Source organism: Athene noctua, chromosome 23 (genome assembly GCF_965140245.1).
Source record: "Athene noctua chromosome 23, bAthNoc1.hap1.1, whole genome shotgun sequence".
Taxonomy (NCBI): domain Eukaryota; kingdom Metazoa; phylum Chordata; class Aves; order Strigiformes; family Strigidae; genus Athene; species Athene noctua.
The window spans coordinates 8886723-8905408 of record NC_134059.1 but is presented as its reverse complement, the minus strand read 5'-3'; the positions used below and the strand labels follow the sequence as shown (position 1 = coordinate 8905408).

Below are 18686 nucleotides of genomic sequence, written 5' to 3'. Positions count from 1 at the left end.
AGTGTGTTTGATGTGTTTACATCATTCTTTGCTCTGTCGGTGTGCTAGGTTGTCAGTAAATCAGTTTCCCTCCCTTGCTTGGACAGGGAGGTGGGAGCAGGGCAGCGTGGCTGGGCCCCAGCCTGGGTGGCTCCCCCAGTTCTCCGCCACACTGCTGTGCCCGTGGCAACGTGGTCTTGGTTCAGTAGTTGATGCTTTCCTGGGATAAAGCAGAGGCTGGTCTCTGAGCCCACTATTTTCCCTGCACTTTGATACCTCTGTGAAGAATAGTAGAGTGGAATAAAAAATAGAGAATTGTTATTTGATGGTTCTAGCCACTCTGAATATGAGCATTAGTGTAAGCTGCTTTGCTTTGACATTTCCTTTTGCTCTGAGAACTCTGATAATGGTTTATATTTTCCTCATAAATCTGAAGCCCCCATTGTAATAAAGTTTTTGTTTCTTTGTAGAATGTAACAAAGGAGAGACAGATGAAGTTAATACAACAACAAAATGACATCACTGGTCTTTCGCGGCAAGTGAAGCATGTGATGAACTTTACTAATTGGGCTATTGCAAGTGGCAGCAGCACTGCTTTGCTCTACAGTAAACGGCTGGTAAGGAACCATCCTCTAACTGGTCTGTACAGTACCGAGAACTTTAGTCAAAAGAATTTTAGAAGTATTGTGTAGCTTTATTAGATTATATCCAAGGCAGAGACAGCTGTTCACGCTTCATTTAAAAAACAAACCCAAAAAACCCCCTTCTGTAATAATGGGATACATTTCCCAACTTGTACACCACTTTTCATTTGTAAATTAAGGACTTAACGGTATTATTGTAGAAGGCATGGGGTCAAGCTCTGTACAGGCACCAGTGTTTCACTTGAGTCATTGCAGAAGCAGAATTACTGTGTGACAGCACTCCTCTGTAACCCTCTGAGTTGAGTAAACAATTAGTCGTGCGGTGGATGATTTTCCTGGTACGTTCCAGGCTGCTGACCAGACTTGCTATCAACAGTCTTTGTTGGTGATCCAGCAGTCCAAACTCACGGGACAAATGCACATTTCTTAGTATTCTCATCCTTTATTCTGTTGTCTTTAACAGTCTTGTTTTTGCTTTCCATTAGATAACATTCCAGTTACGTCATATTCTAAAGGCGCGTTGTGATCCTGTCCCAGCAGCCAATGGAGCGATACGCTTCCATTGTGACCCAACATTCTGGGCAAAGAACGTCGTCAACTTAGGTGAGAAAATTGCTTTATTTATTCTGTGTGACTTGAAAAACTAGCCTGAGTTGGGGGTGTTCATCCAATGTGAGTTGAGTGCAATAACGTCTCTTGATGCAGAAGACCAAAAGTCTTGACATAACCCACCCTGTCCTGATTACGCCCCTCATCTGCTCTGTTCTTTCTGTTAGCAAAGCTCTCTCCATGGATTTTGATTTCCAGTGGGAATGGTTCTAGGAATGGCCCTTTTTTCCCCTCTTGAAGTGTTTCTGATGGTTATAGTGTAACATGCTAGCACTAAATGGGTGCTTCAGTTTCTGGAATAAGCTTTTGTGACAAGTAAAGCATCAGTTTTGCCTGTCTGAACTTCATATTTAGCTGCGTATGGAGTAATACTGGATGTCTTGATGTGTTGGAAGTTGCGTGAATGAGCATAGTTAGGAGGACTGTTGATAGGAGCCCAGTTTATGGCTAAGTACCAAGCCAGTCTGTGTGATTGCTGGAAGGGCAGGTGAATCAAGAAGTAATGCTTAGCTAGTTTCGTATTCTAAGATGTCTGACACATTTGTAAAATAGCAGAACCTCATAATGGGAGATACACTGCTGTTCTGTGTGTTGCTGCGTGCAACAGTAGGTTGTGGCACCATAGCTGTAAACTTTTATGGTAGTTTTTCTCAGTGTAGCTGTTTATTCCTTCTTTGCCCTAAAGCATTAGGTGCAGTGGGAGTTTGTAATTGGCTTGGTGAGACAGGGGCTTAGAAACTTCTGAATATTCTGCGTTTATCAGTCTCTGGGTGATGATGGAGATTTACCTAGTTCTTTTTTTGTTTTATTTAGGTAACCTCGTCATTGAAAATAAACCCACTCCTAGTTACACTCCTAATGTAGTGGTTGGACAGACTCCTTCAGGGACAAACCACGTGAACAAAGCTCCAGGACAAATCAATCTAGCGCAGCTTCGACTTCAGCACATGCAGCAGCAAGTGTACGCACAAAAGCACCAGCAGCTGCAGCAGATGAGGATGGGGCAGCCAGCTGGGTCAGTGCCCCGGCAGACGAGTCCACAAATCCTGCAGCAGCAGGTATTTCACCTTTTACCATAACACTGAGACTTAAAATTGCCATGTCAAGTATAAACTTACAAAGCAGTTTATAAAAGTGAAAATCTTTTGACATTTTGACATTAAATGTGACAGCTATTGGCTTTTCGTGATGTTATGTAACTGGTAAACCTACTACTGTGGAAAGAGATTGGCTTCTTTTTTCCATGTTAAAAGCAAAAATTTTAAAAAACAAAAACCCTTGCAGCCTCCCAGGTTGATCAGCATGCAGACCATGCAGAGGGGTAACATGAACTGTGGGGCTTTCCAAGCACATCAGATGAGAATGGCTCAGAATGCTGCTCGTATTCCAGGAATACCGCGCCACAATGGACCACAATACTCCATGATGCAACCTCACCTTCAAAGACAAGTATACCCTGTGTACACGCTTCATTTGTGCCGTTGTGCCAGACTTGCATTACGATAGATGATACCTCCAGCTGTAATGTGTTTATCTGTAACACTCATAACTCGCAGCTACACATATTTATTTATATGCTTTTTTCATCTTGCATACTGTGCTGTGACATTTTTGCTGAACACAAGAAAATTCAAACCTTAAGAATGAAAATGAATTCTAATGTTTGCATTGCATTTTAGTTCTGGGAAACAGAACATTTCCTTTTTCACTTTTCAGTGACATTCACCTTTTGTGTTTCTTAAAAGAACAGTCAGAAATAGTGAAGTTCAAAGTGATGTAGTTGAGGGTTTTTAATGAAACCAAATCCTAAAGTGTTTTTAAATACAAACCTGATGCATGATGCAGAGCTCTGCATACCATTAAGACTAAAAATTCTGGACAGTGAATGTTAATGCGACTGGAAAACCAAAAATGACTTTATAATACTTGAAACAGTTACTGTCTTGGTTTTTTTTTAAAAAATTGTGAACAGAACATATGGAGTCTAAAGGTGTCTTTGGAGGAAGTAATTGCTTTGAGGAAATATAACTATATGAAAATAATATCGTGGAAGATGTGCTGTGTGTTTAACTATCTAGCCACATAAGGTTTTGTTTCTTTCCAAGTAAATAAAACCAGCAGTTGCTTTGCATTCAGCGCTATCAGATTATGTTGACAGAAATGTGAGTTTATATGTTCCTCCCCTCCCCAGTTTTTTGTTGAGGACTATCATATAATGCACGTGTTGCAGTTTTACATGCAGTGGGTGTCTGGTTTGTCTGTAACGCGGTCGCGGTCTCTTCTCTCTTCCTACAGCACTCTAACCCTGGGCACGCGGGGCCTTTTCCAGTTGTTTCTGTGCACAACACCACTATTAATCCAACTAGTCCTACTACAGCAACAATGGCGAGTGCAAACCGTGGTCCAACAAGTCCGTCGGTGACAGCAATTGAACTCATTCCTTCTGTAACAAACCCAGAGAATTTACCTTCCCTGCCAGACATCCCGCCCATCCAGGTCAGTGGAGATCAGGTGCTTACGCTGTGGGGGAGTTAGGATTTGCTTTTCTTTCTGTATCTTTTTTTATTTGGATACTGGTACTTGTCTGTGGAATGGTGTAGTAAGTTATCATTTGAAGTCCAAGAATTAAAATCTCCAGCCCCTGACTCGGGTATGCAGCTATTTTCACTATAGGACCAGCTTGACCTGTGTGAACCTTTAGATTAATTGGTGTTTAATGACTGTCCTGTAGTCATTACACCTGACTGCAGCTTTGTTCAGTCCTTAGAACAAAGCACAAGGTAACAGGTTATGACTGACTCAGCTGTACGTGTCTAAGCATCATGACACACCAAGTTAGAAATAGTTGTTAGTGGGATAGTCTAAAACATAAACATGCAACTTCTAGGTGCCCAGTAAACACAGAATTCTGTTAAGATGCTCTTTTTTGTACCTGTTCATGTAATAGCTGTTACTAATTTCCGCTAATGAAAGTGTTGGGTAGGAAGCTGTTAGTCTTCCCAGTTGCTTTCAAAGTCACAACACCCCACTTTGAATACGGCGTGTCTCAAACACGTTATCTGCAGTGACGCTGTCTGGCATTTAAAGTGACAGGGCACCTGTTTCCTTGGGTTTAATAGGTACTAAAACCTGTGTAAAAAGTGAATGGGAGGGAGGTTTCACATCATGCAAAGGGAAAACAAGTTCATGGTTTCCCTTAATATCTTAATTGTGAAATAACTCTTGCAACATCAGTAATGTGGGGGTTGGTATGACTGACACGCTGAACGCGCGGGCACCGGGAGGTTTGGAATGACCTAGTGCAGCCGTGGCCCTGCTGGAAGAACTCGGCTATTTGGGAGATTTTGGAAAGTTTTACTTTAAGTTTCTGACTGTGGGTTTCTGTTTTGAAAGACTGATCTCTATGAAACTGATAAAAAGGTCTGCTGACACCCTGAATCCTTGAAGGGTTAGTGAACAAATCTGGTAAAGATACTGACCACGGCTTAAAGATGTGGAATTATTAAGAAACTTTAATGAGGCCTCTCTGATTCAGACTTTTGTTTTTGCTCTTAGCTGGAAGATGCTGGTTCAAGTAATTTAGATAACCTCCTAAGTAGATACATTACAGGCAGCCACCTACCCCCACAGCCTACAAGTACCATGAATCCCTCCCCAGGACCTTCAGCTCTATCCCCAGGGTCGTCAGGTAAGTGTGACTGGGATTTCTGGTGGTTCTAGAAAGTGATGGGTGTTTCTGGTATTTAACACCAAAATAATTACCTACGGTTTTCTGCCAAAAAGGAAGTGATATTTTGTTAGTTTAAAATTTATTTTGCTCAGAAATAAATTATTCTGGAAATTTAAATTTTACTCTCCTTCAGAAATACCTTTATAGTAGCAGACTGCCAGCACATGAGCACAGTATTCCAGATCCATCTATAGACTCTATTTTTGTCCTATGTTACCACAATCCTTTTTTTCTTTTTTGGGGGGATCGGGGGACGTAGTTCAGTTATTGCCCCAAATGATGCCTGGCTAGACCAGTCTGAGGTTTGGGAAGTAAGTGTATAGAATAGCCTAGTCACAGAAATACTGACACCCAACAGTCATTTGAGCAGGGTCATTCCAAGTATGGCCAGTTGATGACAGGGTTTTGCTGTGCATGTGAACAAATGAAGTCACCGGTTCCCAACGTTATTTAAACATTGAAGATGTCCATTTCTGTTAGTAAGAAGCTGATTTCAGTTATTTGATGTTTCTCTTAGTCTTCTCTCTGCAAGCTTATCGTAAGGTTCTGTGAATGAACAGTTGCAGCAGTGGAACTTATTATGCTTCTCAAAACCTGCATGCAGAATGTAGAGTCTGCTTTTCTTGGCTTTATTGGTGGATGTCAGTGGATAAGATTGGTGGCTTAATGGGCTGAGCACTATAGCACTGTTTGGATTGGGTGAAATAATTATTGGGACACTGACAACAATGTTGTCTGTGGCGTTTTTATTTAATATGGTGTGCTAGACCTTTGTTCTGATCTAACAACTGAGAGGGCAGCTGACATGTCAATTATTAAATTAGGATATTCTAGCAGCACTTCAGGTGTTGCTCAGGACTAATCATTTATTTTACTGCAGAATGTAAATTTGTACCAAGTCAACTTCTGTGCTGCTTCTTTGCAGGTTTATCCAACTCCCACACTCCTGTGAGGCCACCCAGTACCTCCAGCACAGGTAGCAGAGGAAGGTGAGTGTTACGTTAACGCTGCCAGGCTGAAAGCTCAGACCCAAAGAATTCAAAAAGGGACTTGTCAGTGGGTCAATAGGGCTGTGATATACCTGTGACCCAGTAATGGAAGAATGCTTACATGAAGAAGTTTGGTTTTTTTTTTTTTTCCTTCACTGTAATTTTCTGCTGTCCTATAAACTTGAGCTATCTTGTAAATGTTCTGGCATGCTTTGCCTTTGAAATTGTTCAGGAAATGGTCACTTAAATTTCTTTGCTCTGATGAGTTTTCATCTTATTTATATGCTGGTATCTTTCTAGCTGTGGCTCCTCGGGCAGAACTGCTGAGAAAACTAGCATTAACTTCAAGTCTGACCAAGTGAAAGTCAAGCAAGAGCCAGGGACGGAGGAAGAGATATGCAGTTTCTCAGGAACAGTAAAGCAGGAAAAAACAGAGGATGGCAGAAGGAGTGCTTGCATGGTAAAGTTAGTTTGTGCAACAGTATGTTACGGTTTTCCTAGCATGTTTAAGAATTTGGAAATGATAGCGCAGTTTTACTCTTAAGCCTCGCATTCTGTTAACAGTCCTGAAGACTGAGAGGTATTTTGCTCCCTGGCAGTAAGTCTGGACTTTAAGTGTGGGCCAGCTGCTTGAGCTCCCTGGTTTTGTAGTACTGGTAAGGCTGCTTGTCACTAGGGGGTTGTGACATCGGTACCTGTAAGCTGGCAACGGGACTTGGGCAGTTGGACTGGCTTATGTTGAACAAATATTAAGTAATGGCAAATGTTTCCCTTCCTAATTTGGACAGGACTTGACTTAGTGATGTGGATGCAAAACACACCCAGTCTTCCTTTCATCTGTTGTGAGAGGTAGTTGTGTGTTGAAAGTAGTCCTGTCTTAATCTCGGTTTGGTCCACGCTGAGGACTTTATAATATCCTTTATTACTGTGCTCTGTCTACACGGGGTGGTCTGTTGTGTAAATTTTATCTTTAGCTGTTAAAATGAAATACCCCCAGCAGTGTAGTGTGTTTGCTGCTTTTAATCCCTTAATAAAAGCAGTAAATCACCCATTGTTAGTAGTTCCTGAACATTCATGTGTATGCAATTACATTGAGAAATCTTCCAATCAGTCAAAAGTTCTTATGCCAGAGCATAAATAAAATATTATTCAAGTGAATATTTTTCAGTGTTTCCCAGCTATGCTTGATTTGATAGGACTGTGTACTGGGAGCAGGGTGATGGATTTGAAGATTTTTTTTTTCCTAATGACAGTGAATGTATATTTTTAACTTTATGAGTGTGTTTGTCTATCATGTTTACATCAGTAGAAGTGAGTCTGTTCTTGAAAGGATGGACTTGTGAAAAAGTATTCTCAATATGCAACTCATCTGTTCTTCATGATTTGCCATGTATTTTGGGAAATAAGTTTAGTACTTCTACATGGTGGATGGCTTTTGACTTGCAGCATATGAAGAAAGATGGCCTTGTAAAATGGACTCTCTGATTTTCCTGTGCCATTTTCATTTCAGCTTAGCAGTCCTGAGAGCAGCTTGACACCACCACTATCCACTAACTTACATCTGGAAAGTGAATTAGAAGCATTAGGAAGTCTTGAAAATCATGTAAAAACTGAACCAGCAGATCTAAGTGAAAGTTGCAAACAGTCTGGACATAGCCTTGTAAATGGAAAATCCCCAGTGCGGAGTCTAATGCACCGATCCACCCGAATTGGAGGAGAAGGCAATAACAAAGATGATGATCCGAATGAAGACTGGTGTGCTGTGTGCCAAAATGGAGGGGATCTGCTGTGTTGTGAGAAGTGCCCGAAGGTGTTTCACCTGACGTGTCACGTACCCACACTCCTCAGCTTTCCAAGGTACCAGAACAGCGTAATGTTTCCCGAGAACAGCGGTAGAGTCTCATTCAAGTGGTAGATTTCCACACTACCAAAACTGGTGTTTCATCCTCAGCATCAGTTAATTATGGATGATTTCTTGTCAGTAAAAAAATTTCAAAGGCCTGTCTGAATTGTTCTGAGTGTAACTGGTCAATGCTTATCTGGTAAATACATGGTCTCACGTAAAATTCATTTAAAGTAGTGGTGAGAAAGGTGTTCTAAAGTGATGGATCTTGGGAGAGGGGTACGAGGGCAGGAGAAATGGCCTGGACTGGCAGAATTATCTTGAGCATTAAGGGGTGTTCCTTACCTTTGGATATCCAAGTCTTTACTACTCTACAGTGAGAATCTGTAGGAGCTAATGAAAAAATCTTTGTAGTTATCAGTGATGAGACTTTGTCCCTGAATGTGTGGAATAATGGTGTTTATTTCTGTTTAGTGGAGAGTGGATATGTACGTTCTGCAGAGATCTGAGCAAACCGGAAGTAGAATATGATTGTGACAATTCACAGCACAGCAAGAAAGGGAAAACAGCACAAGGCCTGAGTCCTGTGGACCAAAGGGTATGTCTCAAATCTGTAGGAATCTGTTTCCTAGAAAAAAGTGCTCTCTTACATTGGTGATCCCCCACTGTTTCCTGAAGGTCTTTTTGCCGTGGCTGCAGCAAATTAAATGTAGTTCTGGCTTTTCCAAAAAACCCCAGAATGAGTAATGAGATTTTTGTTGCTGTGACCACGTGTCCAGGTGTTGGTGACTATGTGGGAGTGCTCCATTACCTTGGGACTGTAATCATCTAGTAGCTAAAACTTGCATGTAAACACATATTCTGTATTTAAATGCATCCTTTAACATGCATTAATCTCTGTTCTTAATTACAAGTTCTTTGCTTTTAACGTTGATAGAACCATTAAAATGTTTGGTGTATTAAGCTTATGCTGTGAGAGGTGCTAGAAGTATTTAGGTGCATTCTTATGGAAGGTGTAATGACCAGAATTGCTTATGTTAGAGTATTATCAAATCAAACTCCTCCAGAGGAATTAAAAGTAAAGGAAAGAAAAATATTTCACCAGGGAATTCCTAGAAACACCCTGGCTTTGGTTTCAAATTGTTTAATTTTCTCTTGTGGGGAAGAGAATGATCTGTAACTCTGTTACATACAGTTTATTGTTGGACAAAAGCAGTTGTAGTTTGTCTTTTTAAAAATTTGACTGTATATTAGCCTGCCTCTACATTCACTTAGCCCCAGGCTTCTGTTTAGGAAGAAGAAAGCAAAAAGGGAATCTATTTCTGCCGTGTGAACAGAAAGGTGGTGGTCTACCTCTCAGCAATACCCTCCTAAGAACTTTACGTTTTATAAGTAAGCTTGTGGGGATTGCATTTAAACTTTCTAGTACTAAGCTGCTAAAGTACAAACCTATTTCAAATAGAGAGATACAGATTTGTGGGCTGAGGATAAATTGAGGATATTAATGTGAAGCTGTTTATTTCTTTGTAAGAAATGTGAACGTCTCCTGCTTTACCTGTACTGTCATGAGCTGAGCATTGAATTTCAAGAGCCAGTCCCAGCCTCGGTGAGTCTCCTGAAAAATAGTTTGCGATTTATTTTTGGCATAAGGTCTCTAAAAGTCTGGAGTTGAATTTGGGAAGGAACTGACTGCTTTTGATGGAAGCATGCCCCCCTCGATAAATCTAAAAGTTCTGGCGGTCATCCAGTACGTCATGGTTCTGTTGCTTCTCTGTGCAAGGGCTCTGCTCCCAGTGTCACACCCAGATAGTTATAGATACTTTAAATGAGCAGGTTTTGAATTGGAAGAGAATATCTCAGGATACCCATGAAATTCAAAATGCTTTAGGAGAGTATTTTTTATTTTGTCAGTCTTCTAGATGAAAAGAGGAAAGAAGCTGCTTTAATTCTTCTGTTTTCAGCTGTAAAAGAAGTAACTGTAATTAAAAGCATTGCTCTGCTGTGATAGACACCGGAGGTTAGAAAGAACTCAAACACTCTGAGGAAAGGAGATTGTTCTCACATGCTGAACACTCGTACCGTGCATGACGGGATTAGCTGATGGATGGTTTTGATAATGAAGAAATTCAGCTGCTTCTGTGAACTATGTAGTCATTGTAGTGATAAATCACTGTTTTTTACAGATACCAAACTACTATAAAATTATAAAGAAACCGATGGATTTATCTACAGTGAAAAAGAAACTACAGAAGAAGCATTCCCAACACTACCAGACTCCTGAGGATTTTGTGGCGGATGTCCGGCTGATCTTCAAGAACTGTGAAAGGTTTAATGAAGTATGTTAACTTCCAATCTGTATACATCTTTTTTAGATTAAGATTTATTTCAACATGGTGTGCAGCTTCTCCAGGCTCTGCTTCCAGTCGTAACTTCTGCTTATGGAGCAGATGCTGAATCAGGCACTTAAAAACCAAGCCCATCGATTCTGGAGCTACCTCAGCTTTGGCTGAAGGGGGAGGTGAGGCTGTGGCAGAGGGAGCTTGTGAACTGCATTCACTGGTGTGGGGATGTCCTGAGGAACAGGGTGACCTTGTTACTGTGCACGGGACAGACTGTAGAAGTGCTTAGGAGGCGTGGTAATAAAGACAATCAGTCCTCAGAACTGTCTCAGACTGTACAGACAGTCACTACGCTCATGAAACACGGGAGACCTCTACTGAGGAGACTCCCTCTGCTGAGAAGTGCCTTCCTGAAGGGCATTCCCCTGGGTCTAGTACCCGTGCAGGCTGAATCCAGAAAAGCACTCTGTGTGTTATGGCTAGTGTTAGCTCATGGGTAGTTGGGCTCTCACAAAAATCAGTTTTCAGTAGATAACTTGTGTATGTAGTCACATTTTTGATGAGTGCGGAAAGTTGACTTATTTTGCAGCAAACCCCTCTGATAATGAAATATTTGCACCTTCCACGTGAAACATGACTGGGGGAGATAAGTGTTATTACTAGGTGGACCAGTGGAAAAAAAAACATTCTATCAGAAAAAATCATGGTATTGTGCTGAAACAGAGTAGGAGATCAGAGGGAGTCCTCATTTCTGGGATGCCTTAAAGCAAGGATGACAGGAAGCCCTGGGGAGAAGGCATTGCAGGGAATGGCTTTCTGCTGACCTTAGAAATGCACAAAACAGCCAGTATGCTTCTGTAAAATGTCTTCTGAGTTTTGCAGTGTTTGGGCTGCATTTCTGACTCTGTGAAGAAGTAAATTGAGGAAAGCACACAAACCTACAACTAGTCTCAGCTGTTTCACAGGTGCACTAGTAGAAGTCAAGGTTAATGATGTAATGCTGTAAATGCTCACAAGCATTTGGGACTTTGACACCCCCGACTCCCTTATGTCTCTGTATTAGGTGGAGGTTAATGAGCACTGTGGAAGAAGTTGCAATTATGTGAACTTCTCAATCAAGGGAATTAATGAAGCATCTACCGTAGAGGAAAACATGCTGCAGCTCTTAGGGACAAGAGTAAAACAGGGGAGCGAGGACTGATGGATGTGGTTTTTGTTTTGTTGGGGTTTTTTTTTAAAAACAAAAACAAAAAAAAGGTGTTTCGGATTTGTCTTGCTGTTTGAAAAGCTGGCTCATGGGAAAAGATGAGTCTCCCTGCCCTCTCAGAATAGCGTTGTATCTAGTGCCTCTAAGCCATATGCTTTCAAAAAGTAGAGATCAAAGTGGGGCAAGACCCCCAAGAAAGTAGTCTCATGGAACATTTCTCTCAAGTGAGACTTTTCCACAATAGCATTCAGGCAAATAAAATTTATAATGAAGAAAGCAGTCCTGAGTAGAGCACAGTTTTGAAAATGACTGGGAGACACTTACTTGTACGAAAGTTGTGTGTTTTGTTGAAGGTTTATTTACCTCATGTCACCCTCCTAAGACTGTTTAAAGCTGCTTCCGCTAAGTTTGAGAACTAGAGGTGTGGTCCATAACAAGCTGTTCTGTTGTTATGGCTGACTTTAGTCATCCAATCCTATGCAATCTCATAACTTTAGAAAGGATTATAATTTCATTTTTTTTGACTCTGGTATCCTTTTTAGATGATGAAAGTTGTTCAAGTTTATGCAGAAACACAAGAGATTAATTTGAAGGTAAGCGTTTCAGACCATGCACACTTGGTGAAGGGATGTGCATTTCCAACAGGTGAATATTCCTGTCTTCTTTTATTTACAGGCTGATTCAGAAGTAGCGCAGGCAGGGAAGGCAGTTGCATTATACTTTGAAGATAAACTTACAGAGATCTACCCAGACAGGACCTTCCAGCCTTTGCCTGAATTTGAGCAGGAAGAGGATGATGGTGAAATAACTGAGGACTCCGATGAAGATTTTATACAACCACGTAGGAAACGTCTAAAATCAGATGAGAGACCAGTGCATATAAAGTAATCTAATGATATGGACCTAAAATTTATTGTAAAAAACTGTTATTTAAGTGTTCCTGGAATATTATCATGCCTACAGTGGCCATCTTGAAGAAGCTGATAGCTTTTTAAACAGTATTAGATTACAAAAAACACTTGTACAGAAAAGCATTCTCATCAGAAGGGGAAAAAAACTGTATTGTAAATTTTTGGTGTTTTTTTTTTTTTTTTTTTTTTTCCCTTGATTATTTGCTGTATTCTTTCTTTTCCTGATGGAGGGGATGCAGTCATCCTGGTCTCACAGATAGAGGTGGATGAATGTTGAAGAGAAGCAGATTTGATAAGAGATGTTCCATGTACGGATAAGACTGCTTGGTGAAATGTTCTGCAGGGCTGGACCAGTACAGTTGCTGTATCTTGCATTCGTGCCGGACTGCAGTGTAAACTGTAAGCAGTGTTCCTGAAATCCCCTCTGTGAACTTAAGTGCGTGTTGGTCATTGCTTTTATCATCTCATTTAAGCGATATTGTGAATAACTGATCTTCTGTGTTGATCCAATTATCTAAATTTTACTTTCGTTACTTCATTTTATGTATAGTAAAAGGAAAAAAAAAATCATTAAACTGTTCTGACTTGGCAAGTGCAGGAGTGTGAGTTCTTGACAGCTGAAAGACTAAACTGGTGGCAACAATCTCTTTTCAGTAGGGTAGGTGTATTGGTTAGGAGTCCTGTACACAGAACGTTTTAATGGCCTCCATGGCAGAAGTCGTAGCAGCATTGTGTCATCTGTCCCTGGTCCCCCAATGAAGCAGAATGTTATCTCCAGTATGCATGGTCGAATTTTCTGTACTTAAAGCGTAGACTGAAGAGGTAATAACTAGTTGGGGTGTTTCTCCAGTCTTCCTAAATATCAGTTTCTTATAGACCACTCGGCAAACAATAACCTATTAACTACCAAATGTGTAAAATTTCCTGTATTCACTTTGTCTTATTTGTAAATAGTGAATTGAGATTTCTCACAGATCAGCAACATTTGCTGAACTGTTTTTAAGCTAATATGTATTCTTATTAATTGTTCCTATCAAAAAGAGATTTGTAATATATGCTATTTCTAACATTCATTCATTTTGAGGTTCTGTCTTATTTTTATTAGAGTACTACTCGGAACTTTCTTCAGAAGCAGCTTATGAGCGAAATGTCTAGAAAGATTGGAATAAATCTGTTGAGATTGGGTTACTTGTTCATCCCTTGAACAAAGGACTTGCACAGACCAGGATTTGCTTTGAGTGGTTCCTGGTCAGATACTGAGAACAGAACAATCCCTGTTTCCCAAGCCCCGTGGCAGGCACCTGCAGTGCCCCCACCGCACACGGCCCTCGTTCCAGCGTTTCTGGGTAGAAATGAGGCGTCACAAAGAGACTGGAGTGTGAACAGTTGTTCCCTTTGCTGACAGAAATCAGGGCTAGAAATCATAACTGTAATTTCTGTCCCTCATACAGATCTTGTTAAAGTAAGATGAAGAAATCATGTAATCGGATGAGGTCAAGTTGACAGACTGCACGTTTGCCATCAGATTTTGTGCGAATACAGCGATTCTGTGGTAAATCACTGGGGTTTTGGTATACTCAGCATGAGCAGTTCTTGTGACGTTGTATACGCTTTACCATAATGGTAGAGATCAGTATTTTAGCACAATGTATCAAATTGAGATATGCGCTCAGCAATTTTTATGCAAATCACTTAAGATTTGGTTTCTTTTTATAAGAACTATGTACATTGTGACTCTACCTCTCACAGTAAATGAGGGGACTGAAGGTGTTTGTAACTTCACTTCTTTAGATGACACAAATGTTACAAGTCAGGCTGTTTCTTTACTTCAGATATTAGCATAGTGCCAGTTTAAATTTATTTTTTACCAGTTTGTATGTGAAAGGAAAAGTAATTCTACCTAAGCATATTCAACTGACAAACAGCAAAACCTTGGCCCATAGGAAGGGTAACGTGTGTGGAGAGGACACCAACAGTGAGGAGGGAGCACTGGACGGCTCTGTATTGCCTTTTGATGCGTTTCTAGTTTCTCAGCTTCATTTTGCAAAGGAATATTATTAAAATTGTCATGAAAATAAGATTTTGTGAATTCTCTTCAATTGGGGTTACCGTTTTTGTGGCACTTAGGCGCTCCAGGTGCTGGACCTCAGGCCTCAGCTCTGTGGCTGTTCTCTTTGCCAGGCGCCAGTCACGGGGTCGGGAGTGCAGGCGTGTCCAGGCGTGTCCTGGCGTGTCCTGGCCGTGGTGGCAGGGGGGCAGGACCGCTCCGCAGAGCCAGCGGTCTCCCTGTTTTCTGGGGCGGCCTCTCCCGTGGGTTCACTCCCTGTGACAAGGCGGAGGGATTGCCAAGGCTTCGCAGGGCAGCGGCGCAGCGCGTGTTCCACCGGTGCACCCCAGCCCGCGGGCGCTGCCCCCGCCCCTCGCCCGCGGAGCCCCTGGAACCCGCCCGTCATGCAGCTCCGCAGTGCTCACGGTATTTTTAGTGGAATTTTGATTTGTGTGCAAGAAACCTTCAGAATTTGTTTTCTATAAAAGAAACAAAGTAACATTTCCCCCACCACTTTCTTTTTAGAACTCCTAGTACAAACATTCAGTGACTGTTCTGAAATTAGGAAAATTCTATTCAAAAATACGGAAAGGACAGATAAGCTCTGCTACCGCGTTTCCCGGTCCTACCATCTGTGAACGTTCATCGCAGAACCGGTGCGGGTTTGCTCAGTCAGAACAGCTTTCTGGTGCCGTAGGTAACCTGCTCAGGAGCAGATCAGTGGGTACGGACAGCCCCGGTGTCGCTCTGGGGCTCCGCGGGGCCGTCGCCGTCCCCGGGCCTGGAGCTCGGCTCCATCCCGGGGCCGGCGGCGGGCGGCAGATGCGGGGGGCGCGCTCACCCCGGCTCTCGGCAGGGTCACAGCCTGGCGCGTGATGGAACCAGACACTCATTTAAGACACTTGTAAAAAAAACTCCATTCGTGTCTCAGTTTTTGTTGTAAATGACCCTGAAGTTTAAGTTAATCCAAAGAAGTAAAAGGCAACTCGCTTTTGAAATGAGTGAAAAGTGTACAGTATGCTACTTGCGGACTTCTCAATTACCTCAGCAGGTATCCTGCCATGTAATTACTAGTGATTAGTGATAATTTAACCAGCTGAATAGGTTCAGGTCTTTTATTTAACTGTGCCCTGGAATTAAGTGGCCTATAGCATAGTAAGGCAGAGTTACTATCCAAAAAAAGGATGTTCCCAAACTTCTGAAAATAGAAATGCTCTGTTAAATGTAGGGAGGTTGGTTTTCTGTGTGGAATGTCCCTGTTGCTGTTGCTTGTGACATTTAACAGTGTCGACACACTTAACACTGGATCTTTGAAATGTTTTATAAACATTTCTGCAAGCCACCGAAACAGAAGTCCTTAAAATGACCCCAAATTCATTAGTCTGTTTTATAACCTGGTTTATTGGCTGACCTCTAAAAGTTTAGGTAATGGCAACAGTATTTTAAAGCTATGTGTATGATGTACTGGAAGTTGGCTTTTTCTGGTTTTTTTACTCTCTTCCTTGGAAAAAGCAATAAAACTGCTTTGTCTGTTGCCTATTAGCATGACAGGAATCCTTTCCTTTGGATAGTGATTTTATAGGGAGGTTTGTATGCATATCACCAAGTCTAGCTTTTAAAAACGTGCAGGACAATATAGTGTGGCATTTTATTTTAAAAATTGGGGAAAGTTAAATATTTTTTTAAAAAGTAGGTGTTTGAGTAAATAACGGAGGTACTTTTTTAAAAAAAATTTATATGCCACAGTTTACATAGACATATTTCAGATTGAACATATGCGTTGTATCTTCAGATATGGCAATTTCTTTTATTTTCTCAAAGTGCATGTACAGTAACTCTTCCATCTAGTTCCTGTGTTTGCATATGGGGATCCTACTTTATATGCTTTCTAGTGTATCTGAATTAGTTTTAAAAACATGCAGTTAATTTGGGTATCTTTATTATAATTGAACTATTAAATGTATGAAATGCAGTTTTGGCCTTTTCTATTGAGTGATCTTACGGGTCAAGGCTGCTTTCTTTAGAATTTATTGAATTTCTACGAGGAGAGTTACTGCAATATTTTATAATTTCGACTTGTTGCAGCATTCACTCTAGAGTGAGCTACCTTTAAGAAGTGCATGTCTGCTAATGGCCTGCAAAGGGGGTATTTCTTAGGTTCAGAACACCACAAAACATGTATATAAGCCTATACAAATTCATGCTTAAAGCCTGTTTTACATGTAAATGTACTCATGGAAGGGTTAAACTCATGGCATTCTTTGATTCTTCGATTATTTCTTGCTTCCAGTAATTGAACTGGTTCTGTTTTGCACATAGTAAACTTTGCTCATCTTTTAATATAATTCTTCAAAAAAGTGCTGTTTCTGTGGTGTTGTATTATCTGAATAATCATATTTAACTTTTTTTAAACAAGGTTACTGTTTCTAATTGTTCTGTTTCTGTGTTTTTTGCTGGTGTGTAATAAAAAAAAAAAAGTTTTTCTTTACGTGGTTATTTAATACGTTAGCTGCCTGTAAATATTTCTTGTTAAGTGCTCTGAAATGTGCTGTAGAAGTTGTATTAGATCAGTTCAAAGTATTGTTTGAAAACCATTTTGCTTTGGTTATTTCTATTAAATTAGAAAGATGACTCTTTCAATTTGAGTTTCTTTTTTACACACCTGTGTTAGGTCATTAGGTGATAGTTCATGTCTGGCAAAAGCCTTTCCTGATGCCTGCAGCATGGAAGTACCTTGATGAATCTGGGTTGAAGTGTCACCACCTGAGGCAGCAGCAGTCGGTACTTCCAAGACACAAACACTGAAGTCTAAGCTGGGTTCAGACTCTCCTTGGAGATGCTGTGATTTCACCACTCTGCACGCACTTTTCCATAAAATGATTTGTCATGTTTATCTACACCTAGTACATGAAACACGAGTATTTTAAGGTTTTTCCAGGGTTTTTGTGCTGCTGTCGTCCTTGGAGGCGCGTGCAGCTCTGGAGCCGGGACGCGTTCCAGCACCCCGGCAGACGTGGGGGTTGACTCTGAGACGTTCCCCGCAGCCCCCTGCCCCTGCTGAGCGCTGGACAAGTGGGAAGGGATCTGGTCCCGATTGCCCTGCGACTGGTCAGCGTCCCCCCGTAGCTGTGTGGTGCCGCTCACGCTGCCGCCGTGCTGTCTGTCTGTCCGTCTGTCTGCGCCCTGCGTGGTGCTTAGTGTGTTCTGCCTGTGGGAGATGAGTGCGGCGAATGCATAGCCAGGGTGGGTCAGTGTGTTCCTTTGCTTAATAAATACGTGTTTTGTAATAAATAAGATAATAAATAAATAAATAATAAATAAATAACAATAAATAAATAAATAATGAATGAATAAATACGATAATAAATAAATAATAAATGCGATACCAGACCCATCAGTGACACGATGTGTGTGCCCCCGGCACTTGGTGCAGGCTGTGGCTCACCATAGCTCCCTCTCGCTACAGGGGAGCAATCTGGGGGTGGCCAGTCCCCGCTCGAGGATCCCACAGTGCCCTGATCTAGGACGTGAGGTTGGTAGTCGCTGGAAGGGAAGAGGAGGAGGTTGCTCCTTCATCATCAGCACTTTCTGCACGCTGTGAAAGCTGAGCACGTGTAATGCTGTTGTGTTCATTCACCTTTTAACTGCAGTTTAGTGTGTATGCCCTGCGCTGCTCCCTCCTAGGGATAAATCCATTTTTTGTGCTGATGTTGCTACTGGAGAGTCTCACATTTATCAGAACTAAAGGCAGAACTGAGGTCACATATCTTGAGGTACAGCCCGGCTCAACTGCAGCTGTACAGTCTGAATTAGGAACTCGTCTGGTTTAACAGGAGTCAGACTGATGGCAGGTCCCTCCAGGCATCAGTATCAGCTGTACGTTAGCTGACCGTGCAGACCTGCAAGAAGAAAGTAAAGTGAGCATGCACGTAAGCTAAAATTACCTCTGAATAATTTTTCTGCAAGCAACGAGAGAGAGATCTAGTCACCTGGAATGCCAACCGTCTTGAAAATATGTTTGTATTTTCGTAACCTTTGCAGTTGGTGAAGGTTCTGATCCAAGCTTGTCGTTATATATCAGAGATCTAACTTCGGGCTATAGCTCATAAAGAAGTAGGTTTTTCTCTTACCGTTTGTTTATTCTTTAAGTGCTTGTGGGGGCTTAGTATCACAGAAGCTCCATAATAAAAGAGCTGTCTTCTAGGAAAGGGTTTAGTTAACTTCACTAAAGTACACATTTATTCTGGCTAAAATTGAGAACACCTGCATGTACAGTGAGCACTTGAACGCGCTTGCTTGCCTTTTGCGACCTGCAGCAAAGGAACAGATGGTTTGAACCTAAACCCTTCAGATGGGTTCTGCCGCTGCCTGTGTGAGGTGATCCTTGC

At 41.5% G+C, this 18686-nt stretch overlaps 1 protein-coding gene across 3 annotated transcripts in view; it reads left to right on the top strand.

Moving 5' to 3' along the window:
• The window catches only part of TRIM33 (tripartite motif containing 33), a 37773-nt gene extending 20841 nt beyond the window's left edge, over positions 1–16932 (top strand). The window contains exons 7-20 of one of the 3 annotated variants that reach the window (XM_074925175.1): positions 450–596; positions 1109–1226; positions 2046–2290; positions 2517–2681; positions 3528–3728; positions 4788–4920; positions 5888–5951; positions 6252–6411; positions 7462–7808; positions 8269–8392; positions 9326–9400; positions 9978–10130; positions 11883–11933; positions 12016–16932. In XM_074925175.1, coding sequence (XP_074781276.1) covers positions 450–596; positions 1109–1226; positions 2046–2290; positions 2517–2681; positions 3528–3728; positions 4788–4920; positions 5888–5951; positions 6252–6411; positions 7462–7808; positions 8269–8392; positions 9326–9400; positions 9978–10130; positions 11883–11933; positions 12016–12228 — 2196 coding nt within the window. In that variant the 3' untranslated portion in view covers positions 12229–16932. The remainder of the gene's footprint in view (positions 1–449; positions 597–1108; positions 1227–2045; positions 2291–2516; positions 2682–3527; positions 3729–4787; positions 4921–5887; positions 5952–6251; positions 6412–7461; positions 7809–8268; positions 8393–9325; positions 9401–9977; positions 10131–11882; positions 11934–12015) is intronic. The other 2 variants (XM_074925177.1, XM_074925176.1) reach the window with 2 other exon arrangements.
• The last annotated feature ends 1754 nt before the right edge of the window (positions 16933–18686 follow it).